Source organism: Prionailurus bengalensis, chromosome C2 (assembly GCF_016509475.1).
Source record: "Prionailurus bengalensis isolate Pbe53 chromosome C2, Fcat_Pben_1.1_paternal_pri, whole genome shotgun sequence".
NCBI lineage: Eukaryota > Metazoa > Chordata > Mammalia > Carnivora > Felidae > Prionailurus > Prionailurus bengalensis.
In genome coordinates, this window is record NC_057350.1 from 98723875 (window position 1) to 98745990 (window position 22116).

General features: G+C 37.2%; 1 protein-coding gene and 1 pseudogene across 2 annotated transcripts in view; one reads left to right on the forward strand and one right to left on the reverse strand.

Annotated features, from left to right (window-relative positions):
- The window catches only part of SERPINI1 (serpin family I member 1), a 71461-nt gene that overhangs the window by 20984 nt on the left and 28361 nt on the right, over window positions 1-22116 (reverse strand). Inside the window, exons 1-4 of one of the 2 annotated variants that reach the window (XM_043594967.1) lie at window positions 17087-17092; window positions 4249-4515; window positions 2983-3213; window positions 1360-1554 (exon numbers count right to left, since the gene is read on the reverse strand). In XM_043594967.1, the coding sequence (XP_043450902.1) occupies window positions 1360-1554; window positions 2983-3213; window positions 4249-4498 (676 nt within the window). In that variant the 5' untranslated portion in view covers window positions 4499-4515; window positions 17087-17092. Of the gene's footprint in view, window positions 1-1359; window positions 1555-2982; window positions 3214-4248; window positions 4516-17086; window positions 17093-22116 lie in introns of those variants that run through there. The other variant, XM_043594966.1, reaches the window with a different exon arrangement.
- Window positions 12891-13011, forward strand: LOC122492548 (annotated as a pseudogene).

The following is a 22116-nucleotide window of genomic DNA, read 5'->3' on the forward strand; positions in this document are numbered from 1 at the left end:
AAAAAAATGAAGCCCAGGATCCAAGTTAGATGAAATCCACCTGATTTCTAAGAAGGGAAAAATTAACCATATAATACCTGGGACTGTATTATCACCACAGCTAAAAGTCTTGGGGCCAGAGTAGCATAGTCCAAATGAAATCTATTACATTCTACAGTAGTTATCTAGTGTATTTGTAGTGCTTAAGACCTCCAAACTAGGTAATTAGGTTAATTAGGTAATTGGCTTTGTGTTCTAATAACTCAGCTAAATTCACCAGGCTTCCATACAAAAATAAAGAAATCTTTAAAACAAATAGTCCCACCACCACCTTAAAATTTCCCTCATTTTCAAAAAGAAAATGTAATACTTTTGTTATAAATATTTTCCTATAACTGATCTAGGTCCTTTAGACATCCCGTTAAACACTTTGGTTAAATGTTTGGTTCTTATTTTGACTGTTAATTTGATTAACTATGATTATAGTCTTTTAATTTTACATCATACTTTTAAATAGCATGAACTATTAGTTCCAATATGTACTTGGCTTACAATTACATTTCTGCTATGATAACAAATTATTACAGTTCAATATAGTGTGTGAGAAGGATTAACATCCTAACCTTCTGCAAAGTCCAATGAAATATCTTTTTTTTCTAACTTATTTTTTTAACATTTATTTATTTGAGACAGAGACAGAGAGCATGAGCGGGGGAGGGGCAGAGAGAGAGAGAGAGACACAGAATCCTAAGCAGGCTCTAGGCTCTGAGCCATCAGCACAGAGCCCAATGTGGGGCTCAAACTCTTAAACCATGAGATCATGACCTGAGCCGAAGTCAGATGCCCAACTGACTGAGCCACCCAGGCGCTCTGGTCCAATGAAATATCTTTGAAAATAATGCCAAGGATATTGAGTTGTATCACATTTCATAGACTCACAATAAATGAAACTATAAATGAATAATTATGTCATACACAAGTCTGAAAGCAAAATTTTAAAGAAATGCTTATAATTCAAATAGTGGTGAGGAATCCAAAGCAAGAGCAGAGTGGAACATATGAGTCACTGACAACCACCCCAAAGCCAATGGCTTTTTGGAGTAACTCAGAATGTTCTTACACAGGTCAGGTGTTTGCATATGAATAAAACCACTCTGTGGGTGTAATCAACTTTATAAGTTAAAGAAACATATTGGAAAACTGTCAGTGCATATAATATTCACTCAGGATCTAATTAGAGAGGCCTTTGAAAATGGAGCCAAGGAAATTGAATTGTAGTCCAAATAAGATTGACATTTGTGTAATAAATATTTCATGTTCTTTCTTAAAAAGCTGTTAATATACAGCAAGACAAGAAAAATAAAAGCCAAAAGATCTTACCATAATAAAATTCTCCTTGTTGATACATCATTGGAATTTGGACTTCACTTTCATCATCTTTAGTGAAGGAAAAGGTTCTAGTATTTTCAGGTCTAAATTGTGACTTCCAGTTCCCCTTGAAATAGACAGCATTGATGAGTGCCAAATGAGTGCCAGCATCAAAATCCCTTGGGGATACCAAATCTTTCAAGAGATCTGTGCAGGAAAAAGTGGAGAGATGAAAATTCATATTAAATCTGAAGGTGAAAGGAGACCAAAAGATTACCAAACTACCGTCTGATAGAGTAATCCAGAAAAACTGTATACCATTACCAAATTTATAATAAAAATTGAAAGTATCTTGCATTTGGGATGCGTGGGTGGCTCAGTCAGTTAAGCATCTGACTCTTGATTTCCGCTCAGGTGATGATCTCATGGTTCATGAGTTTGAGCCCTTCGTCAGAATCTGCACTGCCAGCAGAGCCTGGGACTCTTTCTGTCTCTCTCTGCCCCTCCCCTGCTCTCTCTCTCTCTCTTTCTCAAAATAAATAAATAAACATTAAAAAAAGAAGGAAGTATCTTGCTTTCAAAGGAAAAATGTTAAGCAAGCAAGCGAGTGCGCGTGTCCGCGCACACAACACACACACACACACACACACACACACACACACACAGTTACAGATTAAGGGATCTAAAACATTCACACCACCTAAAATAAAACTGGTAGGATCCTGACACTTGAAGAAACTACGGAACCACATACAACAGAATCTCAGGTTTTACCACTTTCTAGTTGCAGTGATGCATGTAAAACTCTTAACATAAGAGTAAGCACTCAATGATCATTTCAGAGTTCATTCTTAAAGAACATACACGATTAAAATGTCATCCAATTCAAAATTTCCCCCCATAAACACTGGATATCTTTCTACCAAATATAACAACTGCATTCAACTAGGTGAAAACAGATGAGTGAAAACCTATCATTTCTATCATTTGAAATGTTCCTTTAGAAATCTATTTTCAAGTAATCTGTACACCCAACGTGGGGCTCAAACTCACAACCCCAAGATCAAGAGTCACATGCTCTACCAGCTGAGCCAGCCAGATGCTCTAAGATTAGAAACAAATATTAAAATAAACTTATCGCTTTCTACTTCTCCATTTATTTGGGTTTAAAATGGGCCGCTCTTTTAAAAAGAAATCCTATAGTTCTGTCACTTAAAAGCCAAACCCTGATTTTTAGCTCTCCCTTATTTTCTATTTTAAATATATTGTTAAGAGGGCCACCAACTGCCATCCTAACTGCTCTCTAACTCATTAAATAAGTTAGCTCAAACAAAGTTCCACACAGTGGTTAAGATTACCATACAGAGGAAACCCGTTATTGGAGAACACAGATTTCAGACTGATATATCAATAGTGCCAAGATTCTTTACATGCCAAATGATTTAAGTTCTTTCATAAATGCTTATTCATATGTAATGCTTCTAAAAAGACTATAATCTATATGAAATAATTATCAGATACTCAACTCAATGCTATCTTTCAAAAATTCAAATGGAGTGAGGGGGCAAGTAATTTCAGAAGTAAAAGAGAGTTAAAACTAAACTATTAGAGAAAGAAAGGAACCAAATGACATACTATTTGTGTTATTCTCCACCCACTTATTGATATGGTTGGCCACAGCTATATTTTGACTGAAGTCCACATGATTTACTTCTGCATGAAAATACTTTTTCAGCATTTGCAAAAATTCCTCATTGACATGAAATCCATTTTGCACAAAGAGGGAATTGGCAATTTTCATCACATACTGGCTCTCTTTAGCAGTTACCATGTTAGAAAAATCCTTCAAGAAGGAAAATTCGTCACCTGAAAAATGACAAAGGATAAGTTTATTAGTGGAACAAACACAGTGAACGATCACGGGGAGTGGAGAAGCACTGAAACACAGCAAGGGAGATTGATGGAACTTGGAGCCCAAGGGAAGAGCACTAACTTGTTCCCTACACAGACGTGATTAGGAGGCTCCGGTATTTGTGCTACTTCCGGATTTTCAAATTAACTTTTAGTATTATCAACCGGCATTAGTTTTCACTTTCATTGATACCTTGGTAGAATCTATAGATTTTGGGGGGTTATTTCCTTTCAGGGTACTTAGGTTTATTTTCATTACATTGGTCTTCGTTTTATAATTATCAGGAAAAAGGATTAAGTTTAATTACTTAGTTTAAAAATTAAAATAGTCCTTGAAACTTTACTTTCACTAGACTTTTTTTTACCTAATAACGAGAAAAATCTATTCGAAATTATTGAGTTCTCAACTTTTTAATGAGTCAGTTCTCATGCATATTAAAAACATTAAAATAAAAATCATACATCCTGTCAAAGTGATTTCAAAACAGCTTTTGGCTAAAAACTTTCCCCAATACATAACATTTTCATAACAATAAAACATTTCAAGGAATTCTCGATGCTCCTTTAAAAATGAAGACGCAATTGGTTTTAAGCAAAAATTTCTGATATTCTTAGAGGATGATGTTGCTTTTCTTTATAGCAGTTCTCATAGTTATAAATTTTCACTTATTCAGGTGATAATTGATTAATACACGTCTCTCCCTCTGGACTGGAAACTCATTAAGAATCATGTGTGCTTTTATTTATCACAATGAGGCTTACTGAAATAATACTAATAAAATATACAATTTCCTTAGATTAACTCAGCTAAAGGTGGAGCCAGGAATTAATACTTTTCTTGGGTTTCCTAATGGTTCTCCTAGCCATACCGTCTCAGTGACATCACTTTCTCACATCATGTAAATACTGCAGCCTGTAGCATAAGACAGCATAACTGAGTTGACAGTTAAAGTCAAACCACCTTGAAAATGTAAACCTAAGCACACTCACCATCTTTCAGGCTGTCATATCCCATCGAATGACGGATTTCTTTCAGGGTAGACCCTTGGGCCCCAAGTTCCATCATTCCCATAGCGAAGGTAACACTCAGTGGAGAGAAAAGAATATTTTCATCTTCTCCAGTGGCTCGAAGACGGTTATACATATTCACTGACAACTCGGCAATGGTTTCATCAGGGAAAGTGGCCCCTAAAGCCAAACTTTGCAGAACCAGCAAAGACAAGAGTCCAAGGAAAGCCATGATGGGAGAGTTCAAACCTGAAAAACAGTAGTTTGTGTATTCATCATTAATTATCTCTGAGAAATGGAGTGAAAGGTAAAATAAGTAATAATTATTTCTTGGCAAAGCTATAAAGCAAACCAGGTTTTTAAATGTACACAGTATTAGTATCTCATAACAAAACCCCCTTAAAGGATATGCTGGAAGATGCTATTTTTAAAAAGGCAATTCATAGTCAAATGAATAAATAATATTGCTAAATTCTGAGGATTTTCTAGGAACAAGGTATTTCCTGGTCCCCACTGTGTACAAGAGTGTATACAGATGCATATATAACGAGGTATTATAGACCATGTTTGATGAGGCTGACTTATCAATTTTTCATATCTTCACCATATATATTTTGGTCATGATTTTGAAACAGTTTACTCTAGCTTACACTAAACTACACAGGTCCAGAAAAAAACTAATGAAAACCAAAAGACATGTACAAGGTTTAAGATGAACTAGTGAAGTCAGGTATTTGAAAATAACGCTTTACCCATTTACTTACTACAATGTATAAAATTAATGCACCATGCAACTGGGTTGTCAACCGGCAGGAAAAGATCAGACACACACCTGCCACGGGCCCCAGTTTATTCAGCCCAGGCTGCAGAGCCCACAGGAAGTGGTAACCCAGAGAAAAAGCAGGGTCAGCACATCCTTATGCACTTTCCCTTTGTACATTGGCTTCTATGAGGCGGCTGCGCCCAGTGACAATCTCGGGGCAGAGGAGCCTTCTACAATACTGTCCTTTTATACTCAGGTTGATATTACCATTTCAACTTATACAAACTGATGCTTCTATTTAAATGAGTATTTCTAAATATGAGGCTTCTCTGGTTCTTGAACCACATTCTCTCTGGAAGAGAGAGTGTCAGTGCCCAGACAGCTCTAGATAATATTTCTGCCCCTTGGCACTCCAGTATTCCAGCAGCCCTGTCTCCCCACAAACAGCACACAGTGACAAGCACACACCGGGGACAGAATTTCCTCTTTCCTTGTGTTCTCCCGCTTTGTCACTGCAGGCATCTAAAAGCCGAACTGCCTACTGGGACAATCAAGTAGCTTCCTTGTTCACGATCTTAAAAAAAAAAAAAAAAAAAAAAATACTAAAACAACATGTACAGTGATACTGAGCAAACACATTTAGAAAATTGTGTTTCAGTTCGCATGGAGCATTAACAGTCCCCTTTACTCAGTTAACGGATGCACACACATTCACCTAAGACTGGTGTGCTTCTGCCAAGCTTCCGAGTCACAACGACCTCATCCCTCCTGCGGTGTTTGAATTCCAACTTCAGAGAACTGCCTACTTAGTTTGTAAGTCCTTCACGTTTCAGGGCTCAGTTTTAGGTATCAGTTTTTTGTCTGAGAAATCCCGAGCACTGCCGCCACCCCTCCACTTTTGTGTGAAGGTTTAGATCACTCTCCTTTGCTTAGGAAGGTAAGGTTCAGCCTGTATGTAAATATGGACTCTCAAAACCCACGCTGTGGGAGACATGATGGCTGCCCGTGGGAGATCAAGTGCACTGCTGTAGAACAGCGGCCAGGGGTGCGTGTGGTGCAGGGACTGAAGCCAGGGGCAGAGAACGCAGCTCCCCTGCTAGCCTATGAACTTGGGCCATCAACGTCAGGCTGCTGTGGCATCCTTTCTTCCTTCTGTACTCTAGGGAACTCAAAGAAAAGGTGGAAGTAGAATAGGGGAGCTTTGAAGCTCTAGATCTGGATGGAAATTTAGCAGGTACCTCTCTTAGTTGAAAGAGACCTTAAGACATATATGGTATTTAATACGTGGGAGGTATTACCATTCAGTAGAACTTGGAAATATAAGTCAGACTCAAAGGTCTGCTCTTAAACCTAACACTATACTGCTGTCTGATATACCCTGCAAAGACCCAAACCTGGGCCTCATTACTCTCATTGAATGTTATCGAGTATAACGCCAAGAAGTTGAAGTCACTATACGGTAGTGGTATCTGTCATCCAATAGCACAGCTATTTGGAAACCAATGCATTTAACATGAGTATCAAATTTTAGGTTAATAAACATTTTTCCTTCATATAAAACAAAACCAACCTATTGCCAACCAACAAGCATTCCAGCAAACAAGGCCACGTCTATTATGTTCATAAGCATTTTTATTTCCAAGTGAATGTACCATGAGATAAATAAGCTAACACATGATGTATGATCTTTGGCAAATCACATGCCTTCTCTCAGTCTTAGCTTCCTCTTTCATGAAATTAAGATGCCAATCCCTACTCCACACTAATATTGAAGAAATAAATGAGATAGTGTGTGTTTGAAGCACTCATTTTAAGCTACAAGTTATATTAATAATAGCATTATCATTAGAGAATATGTTTCCTAGGTTTGTATATTTGCTAAGTCAAGGAAGAGGCTTTAGAGCCAAAATGAGTATTTTATCATTCATGCTCGCCCATCTAATGCAGCACAATTAGCCATTCATTCAGCCAAGATCAAAAGAGCACCATGAAGTTACCAAAATTTATAAGCACGGGATCTTGTCCTCAAGGAACTCCCATCATTGTACAAAAGCATATAATCAGTTATAGTCCTTACCTTTTTAATAAAAGAGATTCTTTTAAGAATCAGGAGAAGGGTAAATAACCTCTTCAGAAAATGCACGCCTGTGGATAACAGAACATTATTTTCACTGACTAGGATACTCACTGGCCTCAGGAACCCCTGGTCTACATGGCAGATGGGCCAGATGCAGAAAGAAGCAGTGTTTGGTGGACCTGTGGCTCTGCGGTGTATCCTTATGGGGGGAAAGAGATGTCAAAACCACTAATGTATCTCTAGGCTTCTGGAGGTGTCCTGGAAAGAACAGCCATATGTCTGTGAGAGAGGGCTCTTCCCAGGGCAGCGAGCGGCAGCCACTGATTTACATGCGGCTTAAATCAGGAAACTCTTTAGTAAATATTTAAAGAGCTCTGTTTTGGAAACACACATTTTATCTATAGTTAAGTGATCTTTCCTTCTTTTAAAGGCAAAATTTCCAGGGTGCAAGAAGAATGACTTCTGTTAGACTGGCCCAGTCTTTCTGATCCTACTTACCCTACCCCTGGTCACTGGCCCTTTCCTGTCTGGTGCCTCTGAACTACTCCTTCTGAGGATTTTTTTTTTTTTTTTCTGGGGAGAAGGGAAGATTTTTCTTCCCTTCTTCTACCTTCTCAGTGGGGAGTGTTCTCCATGGATCTATTCTTGGCTCTCTTCTCTTCCGTGTAACGTTCTTCTCCTGTCTGCTGGTGAACTTCTCTCAAAGCAAAGATATTTCAACTATTATCCCTATTCATATTATTCCCAAGTAAGTAAAAGTCTAGCCCTGGCTTTATTTTTAATCTTAATTTCTGATGTGCATTGCAAATTATCTTGGGATTGTCTTAGCCTTTGACTCTGGCAGGCACTTCTAATTCAAGGTGGCTCAAACAGGACTCTGTCTTATCAACCAAAACCGTTCTTTTCTTTTCTTTCTTTCTTTCTTCCTTCCTTTTTGTAATTTTTTAAAAAAGTTTTAATGTTTATTTACTTTTGAGAGAGAGAGAGAGCATGAACGGAGGAGGGGCAGAGATAGAGAGAGGGAGACACGGAATCTGAAGCAGGCTCCAGGCCCCGAGCTGTCAGCACAGAGCCCAGTGCAGGTCAAACCCAAGAACCATGAGATCATACCTGAGCCAAAGTCGGCCACTTAACCAACTGAGTCACCCAGGTCCCTTTCTTTCTTTCTTTCTTTCTTTCTTTCTTTCTTTCTTTCTTTCTTTCTTCCTTCCTTCCTTCCTTCCTTCCTTCCTTCCTTCCTCCCTCCCTCCCTTCCTCCCTCCCTCCCTCCCTCCCTCTCTCTCTTTCTTTCTTTCTTTCTTTCTCCATCAAAGTCTTTGACTCCTTTCAATCTCCCTTTTCCTTATGTTCAATGAGCTGTCAATACTTACTCCATACTGCATTCCCGACACTTCTATCCATTATCCCATAACCATTCCCATGGCCATGGTGGCAGTTCCTCGTAGTGCATTCTCAAGGACCCACCATTTTCAGCCATTCTCTGAAGTCTAGGTTACTGCCCTCTTTAATCCAATGTATGCATTGCCTCCAGATGAATTGTTTTGTTTGTACCATTACGAACAGGTATACTTACAAAATCTTACAAAATCTTACGCTCTTCCTCACGCCCATTAGAGTAAAGCCCAAAATCTTTAGTCTCACTGTAGTGTGATCCAACATGTTTCTACTCACTATTCCCCTTTCAGGGATCCTGCAATTCTTGCCAGACTCCCTTTTGCAATACATATCCCAGAATTTCTCCCTCCTGTTGCTGGCTTGTGTAGTTCTTTCTGGAACTACTTCAACCTGGTTCCATATGTTCATATCCTAACCACTCCTCAAGGTTCTGCTCTACTTCCATTTCCTTCATGAACACCCTCCTGATTCTTCAGTTACAACAACAATTTCCCCCTCCTCTGAAATGTTGGCACATTTCATCTCTATCTCTCCAATAGCACATACCACTGCTTCCTTCCATTACAGATAATTCTGTACACGAGCCAACTCTTTTCCTGGGTTTTCTGAAGGCACAGATGTCAGTGCATTCATCTTTGTATATCTTAAAAGAATCAGAATAAGTACTTAATGATTTACACATAGTAGGTACCAAATATTTGTTGAACTAACATAGCTTGAGATGTAAAGGCTCACAAATGCTGCACGAGAAGGAAAAGCAGGAGTAGCTGCTGCTTCTAAATTCTCAAAGCTAATTTAATCTTAGTCCACAGGTAGTATCTCATTTCCATTTTTTATTCCCTTTGATAAAGTGTTTCCTTATTGAGTCGGAGACGGTCTTTCCAGACTGACAAAGTGGCACTGTCACCAATGCTGGCATAATGCAATGGCTGGACACGGGATGCATTAACAAACAAGCGCACCACCTTGAAAAATCACCAAAGGTGCTACCCAAATGTTACTGTATTAACATTAGTCTACAAAATGCCGGGGCCCCACCATTAATCATAATAATCAACACATTCTAAAACGAATTACTCTTACATGGAGCATTACTTCATAGATTCATTATTTTCAAGCTACTGAATAAAATGCCTTTACATAAAAACAAGGGGCTACACTGCCGGAATAGTAGTTGATTGTGCTGTTGCTAGAAAAGGCAGAAGTAGTTGAGCTATGAATAAATTACCATTAACTCTTGCATCTCTCCTTTATGGTACTAGTGGCCGGATAGGTTGTGGCCCGTGCATGTGTGCATTTTGCTTTAGAAAACACTGCGTTCGAACAGGTCAGGGAATTAAATCTTATAATTGAGGGATGAGTGATCACAGAGCTGAAAGCTAGCACAGTAAGAAAGACTTAAAAAAAATCTTCCTTAGTAGTTAATGGTATTTATAGAAAGATGGATTATTCATAAATACAACTTGTTGCCTTTTTTGGATAACCCAATTATTTGAAATTAAAAAAATGGTTTCATAATTGCGAACTGAGAAAAACTGAAAGTATTCTTTAGATGGTGAAAAGAATTGCTGAGGAAGATCCTTTCTCCAACAAAAAAACAGCCACAGAAAATAACTAAGGAAGGGGTGCCTGGGTGGCTCAGTTGGTTAAGTGTCCGACTTAGGCTTAGGTCATGATTTCACGGTTTGTGGGTTTGAGCCCCATGTTGGCTCTGTGCTGACAGCTCAGAGCCTGGAGCCTGCTTCAGATCCTGTGTCTTCCTCTCTCTGACCCTCCCCCACTCACACTCTATCTCTCTCTCTCCAAAATAAACATTTAAAAAAAAGGAAGAAGATAGAAAGAAAGAAAGAAAGAAAGAAAGAAAGAAAGAAAGAAAGAAAGGAAGAAAGGAAGAAAAGAACTAAGGAAAAAATATCTAAAGCAAAGAACACTATCTTGAAGCACTCTGACCCATTAATTCTCATATTTTTGCATGTAGTTATTTTTTAAATGTTTTTATTTATTTTGAGAGAGAGAGAGAGAGAGAGAGAGAGAGAGAGAGAGAGCATGAGCAGGGGAGGGGCAGAGAGAGAGAGAGAGAGGGAGAGAGAGAATCCCAAGCAGGCTCCATGCCCAGAGTTGGCGCTGGATGTGTGGAGATTGATCCTACAACCATGAGATCATGACCTGAGCAGAAATCAAGAGTAGGATGCTTAACCAATGAGCCATCCAGGCACCCCACATGTAGTTGTATTACACTGGGATAGGGGCAAAACAGTTTTATAAAAATAATGCCTCTTACAATTACATAAAAGAATGAATGTATCAGTCACATATAAGAATAAATATTTCATCATGAAAAGAAGACCGTTCTTCAAAGTGGATATGTTTGAATTCATGGTTTCACTAATTTTTTTTTTCTTTTCTCCCCCCTCCCACCATCCCCCCCCGGCAGGGTTAGCACTGGGTGTTTGGAAACCACTGCTCTGTTTGGTTAGTTCTAGTTCACTTGGTGGAATTTGGAACGGAAATTTGGAATTGTTCTCTGATTCACTAAGAGAAAGGGCTGACCTAGATCAGCAGCAATGAAGCTGGAAAATTTGTCAAAGAATTTGTCACACACAAAAAAAGGAGTCATTACCTTGTGAAACAATCCATATTTTACCAACCTATAATTTAGCAAATTTCCTCAACTGTAACATGCGTAATGTTCGTCTCCACCCTCAATGTTAACTCTTCTGAAATTAGAATAAATCTTATAATCAATGTCCAAAGAAACCAGCCAGTCCTCAGATGCAAAGCTGTGCCACTGTGGTCATTTCCTGCCTAAGTGTCATCGCCTGAATAAGTGTAAACTTTCAGCTACTTTTTTATCCTTGTTTTCTCAGTCGACTTGTTTTCTTTGGTGGTGCCTCCCACAGTTGAGTTTTAGCTTAAACTTGGAGGCAGAATTATCTTCAATAGCACTGTACTGTATGGCAGAAAAGGAGCCACGGAGGCAGAGAACAGAGAAGAGGATGTAGATTTACTATAAGTGATGCAAGCATTTACCACTCGAGAAATGAACTGGCTGATTTTCTTGTGAAACAGCAGCCAAACGTTTTACAAAGGATTCACGAATATAAGACCCATGTAAGTAAATGATTTGTGCAAGTGGATATATCTCTTGTCCTCGGGATATGTACAAAAGAACGGTCTGTCGGATGCCAAGCAGCACAATTAGAGGCAGAAGAATGTGCCAAATCTCTCAATATAAATCATAGTATTTTCAAAGCCAGGAAAGGTGAATGACACATGCATACTTTGTGGAGGACTGTTGCTCAAGTGCTAGGCTGTCAATAGCTTCCTGATAACTTTCAAATTAGTTGTATAGATGTGTGGAGGGTGTGGGGTAGACTAGTCAAATAATCAAAAGGAAATGGAGAGAACACACCAGCAATTTTTGAAATGCCTTAAGATTATATTTTCAATCACAAAGGTCTAAAAGTTTTGATCAGAAAATGCATTATGAAGAGTATCATGTCATGTGCCTCATAAATGATGGCCAGAAGTGATTCCGAACAATGAAAAGAAGGCTCTGACTGAAAAATCTTGCTTATTAAGGGCATAATATGCTAGGGTATAAATAAACATACTTCATTGTGCTATTTTTAAAAAAGAACTGTATAATTTTCTCCTTAAAATGTTCTTTCTCCCAAGAAAGATGTTATTAAAAATGTATTTTAAAACCAAGAGATCAGAACCAAGGAAATAAAGGAATGCAGGAGGTTTAATTCTTTAATCACAACATTTATGAAATTATGATCCTTCCATCTTTTTCTTTCTTTTGGTTCTCACCCCAGCTATCTAGCCCACTGTGATGCTTTCCATACTCTCTTACATTTTGCCAAAAAAAAAAAAAAATCACATGTTTATGTTTTTTCCTGTTCTACTGAATCAAGCAAAAAGGAAAGCTTATCAGGTATCTCAGAAATAAGGAGAAAATGGCCAGGTAAAATCAAAGGGGCAGAACTATGGAGAGAGTAAGCTACAGATACATAATTTACCAGAAAAAAATTATGAAAGACTTGAAAATGGACCAACATGATTATTGGATGTCTTCAGTGAAAAACTATGAATTATCTAGAACATACCTTCCAGTGTATCTGACTATGAGTTTGGAACCCTTCATCTTCTTTGAACAATGTTACAGCTCTCTAAGATAAAGATCATTGATAGGGATGCAAATAATTCTTATCTATAAAAAATACTTAGTGTACATGTATGATTGAATGCAATTGATTATTGCCCTGTGGATATTGACTAGTTTTGTATCTACTATGCAAATGTGTTTCAGTATTCCTCATGAGTTTATATATTCATCTGCCTTTTGGATTCTCTAATGAATTGGTTATAATAGCCTCCTGAGTCATCGCTTCTAGGCCTTTTGGCTAAGATCAAGTGTAGTATCTGTTCTTATCAGTTTAATAGCTTCCTGAGTCTCTCATTAGTTAATGAGCTACAGAAAATCTTTGATATTTTTTCATTTTACATTTGTTTGAGAGTCAAGATTATAACCCTTAAAAAATAATGATACTTTTACTAATTTTAAAAATCTTTGCAGTTGGAAATTTTTCTTTCCAAAAATATTTATTTTCATGGGATACTCCAACAATCAAAGTGGGAAGGAACTGGAACATTAGTCTCTTATTATTGAATATTCCATAATTATTGGTTGAATTAGTACTATATCAGTGGTACCCCAGAATGATTTAGTAGAACTCTGTGGCTTGGAATTACTGATCACATAGCAGCTGGCACTGAGTGGCTGTGCAATAGGCCTAAAGTTCTTGGGTATTTTGCATGCATCCAAATAGAGGGTTAGGCCTGGAAGAGTCTATGGTGGCCTGCTCATTTAGGGACTAACTAACCCTGGAAATGTTGAGAAACAACCAAGGGAAAATGTGCTAAAACTCCCCAGAATTTGTAAAGTGCTTTGGTATATATGAACATATTAAGTCTGAATTCCTCAGCATCAGGAGGAGGCTAACTGGAATGAAGATGAACTGTGACTTAAAAGATTTCCTTTCCTTAAAGAAGATGTGGTATATACATATATATTGGAGTATTACGTGGCCATCAAAAAGAATGAAATCTTGCCATTTGCAACTATGTGGATGGAACTGGAGGGTATTATGTTAAGTGAAATTGGTCAGTCAAAGACAAATATCATATGACTTTATTTACATATATGAGGAATTTAAGATACAAAACAGATGAAAATAAGGGAAGGGAAGCAAAAATAATATAAAAACAGGGAGGGGACAAAACATAAGAGACTCTTAAATATAGAGAACAAATAGAGGGTTGCTGGAGGGGTTGTGGGAGGGGGGATGGGCTAAATGGGTAAGGGGCATTAAGGAATCTACTCCTGAAATCATTGTTGCACCATGTACTAACTAACTTGGATGTAAATTAAAAAATAAATAAATTAAAACAAAACAAAACAAAAGAAAAAGTGTCCACACAAAAACTTTAAAAATAAATAAATAAATAGCAAGCAGATATTTTGAGGAAAAAAAAAAAAATTCCTTTCTTTGCGGATGCCCAAGGCTTCCAACGAGTTTTGGAGTTTTTTGGTGCCAAACATCCTCTAACTGGTAGGAGGTAAGGGTTATAAACTTTCAAGAACACTTCACAACAAAGATAACCTCTTGGGAAACTGTTCAGCTCCATAAATCAATGATGAATAAATGAGACTCTGGTCAAATATTTTCCCATGTTAGGCCATAAGAAATTTCTAAAATCCAAAAACCAAAATACTCAATTACTCTGTGTGCTTCAGAAAGTTAGAAAAATGCAGTCCAGCAGAACTTTCTGCAATGACATAAATGTTACATATGTGTACTTGTTCAATGAGGTAGCCATTTGCTACCTGTGGCTATTGGGTACTTGTAGTGTGGCCAATACAACTGAAAACCAAGTATTTTAATTTTAATTTTAATTAATTTCAATAGCCACATACGGCTAGTGGGTATCATATTTGACAATGCAGAGCTAGAGGTAGGCCAAATAGATTTACTCTTCATAACATTGGTTCTTGACCAAATAGCCTATAACACAAGCGCTTAAAACAAACAGAAAAATTAGTAGAATGAACTCCAAAAACCATGTCTCCTTACATAAGATATTTTGTTTATAAACATACTCCTTTTCTTCAAGAGATCTCAATTAATAAAGAGGCTCCATTGAGAATTCCAAAGGCTTTTGATTAAAGTGGGTGACTACTGGGAAAAGTAAAGTCAATGCCAACAAGCACCAGTGAGCTGGCAGATCCCAGCCCTCCTGGAAATGTGACTTGGGCTTTCCATAAAGTGGTAATGAATAATTCTGTTTGGCACAAGCAGGGAGACTTTGTCCTTGCCAGTGAATGACTTCCTTTGGAATATTGTCAGGAGAGCTAGACAAGTGACACACAAGCCCTAAGGCAAGATTCAGGCAGTCATTTCAGAGAGATGGGTTAAAACGTCATCATCAATCAAGGTCATGTGTGGCTCAAGGCCATTTTGAAACTAAGCCAGGCATTAATGGTCTTAGCTTACCCATTAATACTTTAAGAAATCCCTACTGATTGCTCTCCCCCAGCCTTTGGGCTTAGCTGTTTAAAAGACTGCAGAATGTTCCTGCTGGAAACACCTTGACCAGACCCTCATTTTATAGGTGAGGAAATGGAGTCATTTGTACTGAACAACTTCTTACATACAAAGGATGTTTAATGAGCTATGAGTGAGGCTAAAAAACATACAAATTTGAAATGTGAATGCAATCTCTAGAATTCAATTCACTCATTCATTCAGTCAGTGGTTCAAAAAATACTTATTCTTGATAACTGCATGCCAGGTCCTGTGCAAAATGCTAGGGATACAGAAGATAACAGGAAGATACAAAATATATGCTTTTGTGGTATTTCCCTTCATGTATTAGGTATACATTCTTTAAAGAGATCTCCAGCTTTTAATTCAGAGCTTTAAAAATATTGGATTTTCTAATTCCCGATATGAAAATGTTGCTTATGTAATAAAGTTTTTACAAGCGGGCTATGCCCCTGAAAATCTGAAAATACTCAGCTGTAAGGGTGTTTCTCAATTGTTTTGCTAATGGAGGGAGTATGAGCCTCACTCACCCTCCAATCATTCACTAATGCTTGAGTGTATCCAGAAGGGCTGGGAAATGAGGTAAAACATCCGGAGAAATTATGTCAAGAAAAAATTCTCACAGAAAGACTTTCAGAGTGTTTAAAGCCAGTTTTAAACTGGTCTGGATAATGCACAGTCAGAACTATAAATACAGTATGGTAATGCGATGACACCCTAATAGAGGACAGTAGTTAGGGCTGTTAGCCACACCCACCACAGTATCCCAGATACAAGGTATTACATTTGTATCTATACCAAATTATATCTGGATTATATTTAGCGTTCCTGTCTTGTCTTTCTTTTACACATTCTCTGTCCTTCCCCTTTATTTTACTATTTTAGCTTGAAGAGCCCTCACGGCTGGTGTTGGGTTTCACCTTCGGCTTTTACCTCTTGCCTTATTTCATAAGATCATGTGTGAGGGTTTGAGGACATCCCTAAATTCTTCTGAGGTGAAATGCTGTTGAGACCATACAAAGCTGTTTTCTTATCTTGGCTAATAAGTATAATATTCTCAAGACCCGAGTGCTCTGGTAGTAAAATGGCATAAGCTCATGGGTTTCTGACACCGAGATGATTGCAGAAGGATATTAATATTAGGTTGAATTTTGTGAAATTGCCATTTTTATAAGTCAAAGTGGTCAAATAATGGCACCTTCATATGCTTCAACCTACTATCTAGTGAGAATTTGCTGTGCCGTAGGCTGAAGGTTAGAACTTTCATTTGCTGTTTCACTACTTTTTATTTCATGCAGTTATTTCAGTATGTTGAAAAGTCACACTATCTCACACTTTTAAAATGCATACTAGTTGAGAAGCTGGAAAATATTTATTATAATTTTTCTCTTAGAATTCTTTCACCTTGTGTTAGAAATGCTAGAAACTGGGGCGCCTGGGTGGCGCAGTCGGTTGAGTGTCCGACTTCAGCCAGGTCACGATCTCGCGGTCCGGGAGTTCGAGCCCCGCGTCAGGCTCTGGGCTGATGGCTCAGAGCCTGGAGCCTGTTTCCGATTCTGTGTCTCCCTCTCTCTCTGCCCCTCCCCCGTTCACGCTCTGTCTCTCTCTGTCCCAAAAATAAATAAACATTGAAAATAAAAATTAAAAAAAAAAAAAGAAATGCTAGAAACTGACACAAACACCAACCTAAATTAGGTGACTCTTTCTTGAAAAGAAAAAACAAACAAACAAAAAATACTTGTGGCTTACTTACTGTACCCTGGGGAAATTAAGTTACAGGCATTGTTTTCTAGACAGTCTTTTGCAGGACTACAGAGCATGGGGAAAATGAAAGTGAGAAAGAATGTGTCAGAAACTAATTTTACTGCTTTGCTTTTTAATACTCCTATAAACTAAAAATACAAAATTACTCTGATATTGATGAATGTATTAATGCTGCCTGAAAATATCCACCTGTTAACTCTATTTATAAACCTGCCACACACACTGTGTGTGGGGGATTTCTAAAAGAAAGTTTGGTTTCCTCTTCCTGTTCATCACTGTCAGTGTCTGAAAAAGCAACTTGTAATTTTTGTTGCCTGGGCCAACAAGGGAAACATTAAGTAGATATAAAAAGGCTCCATGAAAGTATTCTGGTTACATCTCCCTGTAAATTTCAGAACCACATTTACAATATAGTAATAGCTGTAGGAAGTGTGTAGAAAGATGATTAAGGAAATCAGCCAATGTTAATGTTGAATAGGCAAAAAAAAAAAAAAAAAAAAAAGATAAGCAAATGAGAGAGAGAGGAGAAGAAGAAGTTTGGGGTGACAGTGTACTTCTCCACAAAGCAGAGTTTAAAGCAATCTAAATAAAAATCAACCCTTGTCATTTTCAGAGATCTGGAGAGACATGGATTTAATTGTTTTCTTCTGCATCTTCTAAGTTTCACAGTTCTCACTGACTGGAAATGGTCCTTTTTTATCAAACTCCTTCCTTATACAGCAGCTCAAGGCTTTCCCCATGGTTGGGCAGGTCAAATGGGAGGGATATTTTATGGATCTTATATTGGTCACCAGTGCCCACTGCCCTGGCACACCGTGAGAGCATGTTGCTCTCCTCAGTCAACCACTGAAAGAAAGATCGCACAAGAGTCATGGTGAAATGCAGGCAGGGATGTCTACTTTTCATTTTCCTAACTAGGGAGCTGCTTCTTACATATCCTAAACATTATTGAAAGTTAAAGCTAGTTGTGTCAGAGAAATTTCAGAGAATATTTTTAGGACTCCAAGATATGTGTCAGGGTCTATCTTGCAGACAACTTGCCTATACATAAATTAGAATAAAATGAAATTGTTCTCTTAAGTTAACTTTTTAAAAAATACATACAGATAATTGGCCCTGCAGAGAATGACTGAATGATGGGCATCAGGTTGGTTTGAGCCTCACAGATTTTACAGTGGAACAGATCTACAGATCTATATTTTAAATATACAGTTATAGCCCCAGTAAGAAAAACAATGAGAGCAAAGTTCAACTTGAGTTAAGCTCAAGAGAATCTACTCAGATAGGAGGGATATGCTGTCATATTTTCTCATTTCTAGTGTTGCTTGAGAGTCTACATGTGAGTGTCTGGGATCTTGAAGGCTAGGGAATCGTTAATACGCTTTAAGAATATGATAGGAATATCTCAGTTTCAAATTAAAAGAGAAATTCTTCCTATAAAACAGATCATCTGACATCAGTTTTCTCCCCAGAGACCAATTACTTCATGGAATGCTAGAGCTGAAATAATGTAACGGGCTAGTCATCTATACATAATAAACAAATCATGGCTAATCCTCATAGTAAGCTGGAAGGTAACCCCATTTTACAGATGAAAAAGCTCAGATTCAGTGAGTTTAAGATATTTTACCATATTCACATGGCTTACTAAGGAGTGAAAAGGGGATCTGAGCTTTCTTCTGAAGGCTTCAAATCTCATGCTATTTTTACTGTGCCACGCTGCCCCAGGTGGATAGGACTTAGAGGTCACTTGGTCCACTTCTCATATTGAATGCAGGAATTCCACAAAACCAACTCTGCTTAAATTCCTTGTGTGTGTGTCAGCTTTGTGTTTGTGTGTGTATGGGTGTGGAGGGGGGAGGAGGGACCTCTGAGTTTTTTATTGGATTCCATGCTACCAAGGTATCTTGTAGTTTAGATGAAATCTCACCGCCTTTAACATACAGATCCTATGTTTGCCTATAATGCTACAACAGGCTTTAAGTAAAAAATATATTAATTAGGGTCTTACCCTGCTATAGAGTACATTATAATACTTTAACTTTTTTAACTAGAGAAAGTTAAATTGGTAAAACCTTCACAGACAACAAAATTCAAAAGTTATGAAAAGGCTTATAGTGAAGATCTTCTATCTCCTAGCCCCTCGTTTGCCAATTTCTCTTGGTGGAACCAACAAATGTCATCATCCAGAGATATCTTATATATGTACATATATACATTTCATCTTTTGTTATAGAAGTAATAACATAATATGCATCATATACACAGTGGTGTGCAACCTCACTTTTTCATTTAGCAACACATTTTGGAAACTATTTGCTATCATTACATAAAAGGCTTCCTCATTGTTTTTGTTTGTTTGTTTGTTTTGTTTTTTAGCAGCTGCACAGCATTTTACTGTATGGATTGCCATAAAATACTTAATTAGTCTCCTACCAATGGGAATTTAGATTATTATAATCTTTTGCTATTACAAATAATGAGATAATGAGTAATTTCAGAAATATATCATTTCACAGGTGTGCAATGATCTCTGCAGGGTAAATTCCTTGAAGTGAAGCTGCTAGGTCAAAAAACACAAGTACTTGTAATTTTGATAAATATTGCCTACTGACCCTACATTGAAATTACACCATTAAAAGCCCTAGAAAGAAATAAGGAAGACCTATACAGAAGAAAAATTGAAATATTGCTAAAAACTAGACACAAAAAAGACTAGAATGTTTCATCTCCTATGTAATCTTCCTAAAATAAGGACAGGTGAACATGTTGAATGACACCATAGGGGTACAGTCAACAAGATCCAGGTGGTAGGAAACTCCACAGGACAACTTCAGTTTCAACAAATAAAATGCAGGAATAAAGGCCAGTGAGAGCTGGGGAGGCAGGAAGCCAGTGGCTTCAAAGAGTCTCGAGAGACATAGCCACAGGTTGCTATGCCTGACCTTTATTTGGATGCTGGGTGAAACAAGCAAACTTTAAAAATCACGTATGGTATTATGAGACAATGTGGGAAATGACTAGGATCAATGGAAATGGACATCTTCTCCATAGATAGCAATATTCAATACCATAAAGATTTCAGTTCTCCCTACACTACTGTATGCATTTAGTGTAATTTCAGTAAAAATAGCAACCTTTAAAAATTAGACAAGCCATTCTAAAGTTCACATAGAAAAAACTAAGCAAGAATAGCAAAAGGAAAAAAATTCTGGGGAAAAAGTAATACCGATGAAATACTAAAATGCATTTAAAAACTATAATAATTAGAAGAGAGTGGTGAGAAATATAATTTGGTATATGATAAAACTTGGCATGTCCAATTGGTGGGGTAGGAAATTATTGAGTACATGCTAAGAACAGAATATTCATGTATTAAAAAATAAAGATGAGTACTTTGTACTTTAAATTAAAATAAATTTCAGATGGGTCAAACTTTAAAAGTGAAAATTGAAGCTTTAAAATTCCAGGGAGAAATCCTGGGAACATAGAAACGACCCAGGAGCCATTAAAGAAATGATTAATATGACTATAGGGAAAATTAAAAGAATCTGTACAGCAAAAACCACAGAGTGAAGTCAAAGGGAAGTGACAAACTGAAAAATCTTAAATTACAGATAAAAAGATAATTTTCCTACCTTATACAAGACCTCTATAAATCTAGAAAATCAACGAAAATCCTATAGAAAATTAGGCAAAGGACATGAATAGCTCTTTCACTAAAATGATACTTAAAAAGCTCTTAACCACATAATAATATGGTCAAACTTTTTGATAATTATTAAAACTACACTGAGGTACCATTAGTTACATATCAGAATGATGAAAGTAATATTAAGGCCTAAGTTCTTAATTATTTAAGAATGACTCTAAGGCCATCTGACTTGTAGAAAAAAAATGACTGGGGCAAAAAAGCAATAACGTCTTAGAAGTTATAGAACATTCCTGTAATCTTTAGGCTTGTGTTATGGTTCTAACTTATGCAAAGGTCACAACATCAGATGATCTCTCTAATCCAGAATGTAATGGAAAAACTAGAACAAATAAAATCTTTAAGTTTTAAAAAATAGTCAAAAATAAAAATCCATAAAGATACACATTTTGTATTAAAACTTGTACACTTGACTCAGAGGGGCATGCCGTGGACCCTACTTCAGAATATTTACTTTTATTTTATATACAGTCCCAACATAAATTTTTGTTTTGATTTGGTTTCCCATCTTTAGCAATTACAAGAAAGAAAAAAAAAAAAAAGAGGGAGAGAGAAAGGTTGCTGGAGACAGGCATACTGACTTTAGGAAGAAGCCACAAAAAATATTGGTCTACAGCAAATGAAAAACTATGTAGATCTGATATAAAGACTTAAAGCTTAGGACGACTTACTATAGGCACATTTCCTATGAGAATCATGGTATTACTGCAGCATCCAGTGTTAGATATTCATGAGGATGCCCTTCAGCCGTCTCAAAAACAATTCTTACTCTGTTCAGGACATATGGAAGGATGCATATAATACATGTTAGATAAACTACCCATAAGCCATTGGAAACAAAATATTGGGATATTTACCAAGATATGTTTCATTTGTCTAGAAAACTCAATTGTGCAAATTCCTCCTTGGACACAGCTAAGTGTGATCACTCTAGTTTAAAAGACAAATAATAAATTGTCACTGGTATGCTTTTGTGCTTTTGTTTTTTACCCACAAGTCAGCTTTTCCAAGCTTCCATAATTCTGAATTGAATAATACCTAACTTACCTTGTAATTACTTAAGGAATAGTTTTGTGGGTTTATGACCTTACTGCAGAACATGTCATATTTCAAAATTACTTGCCTTAATGTAATTATGTTAATGAAGTGAGATTATGTTCATATTTGAATCTGCATGGCTTCATAATGGCAGCAGTCGGCATCATCTGTTGACAGCTCTCCTCTGTCTGAGGCAGGGAGGCTCTCTGGTCAATTTTCTCTTTGGTTGTGGTTTTCTTTGATGTTCTTCACTTTTTAGCAATGGACTCGGGTGGCATTTTAAAACTCAATTTTTTGACGATGAAGTTACTAGGCAACAAAAGGTGTCCTCAGAGGGGTGAGTTACTTTAAGATTGAGAATCTGGTATGATTAGATAGTGTGTGCGTAGCCTCTAAGGATCATTAATATCATTAATGTGAGGCAAAAGTCCCAGACTAAATGGCTTCTTGGGAAGTGTAATTTATTCAGAATGACATGACTTTAAAATGT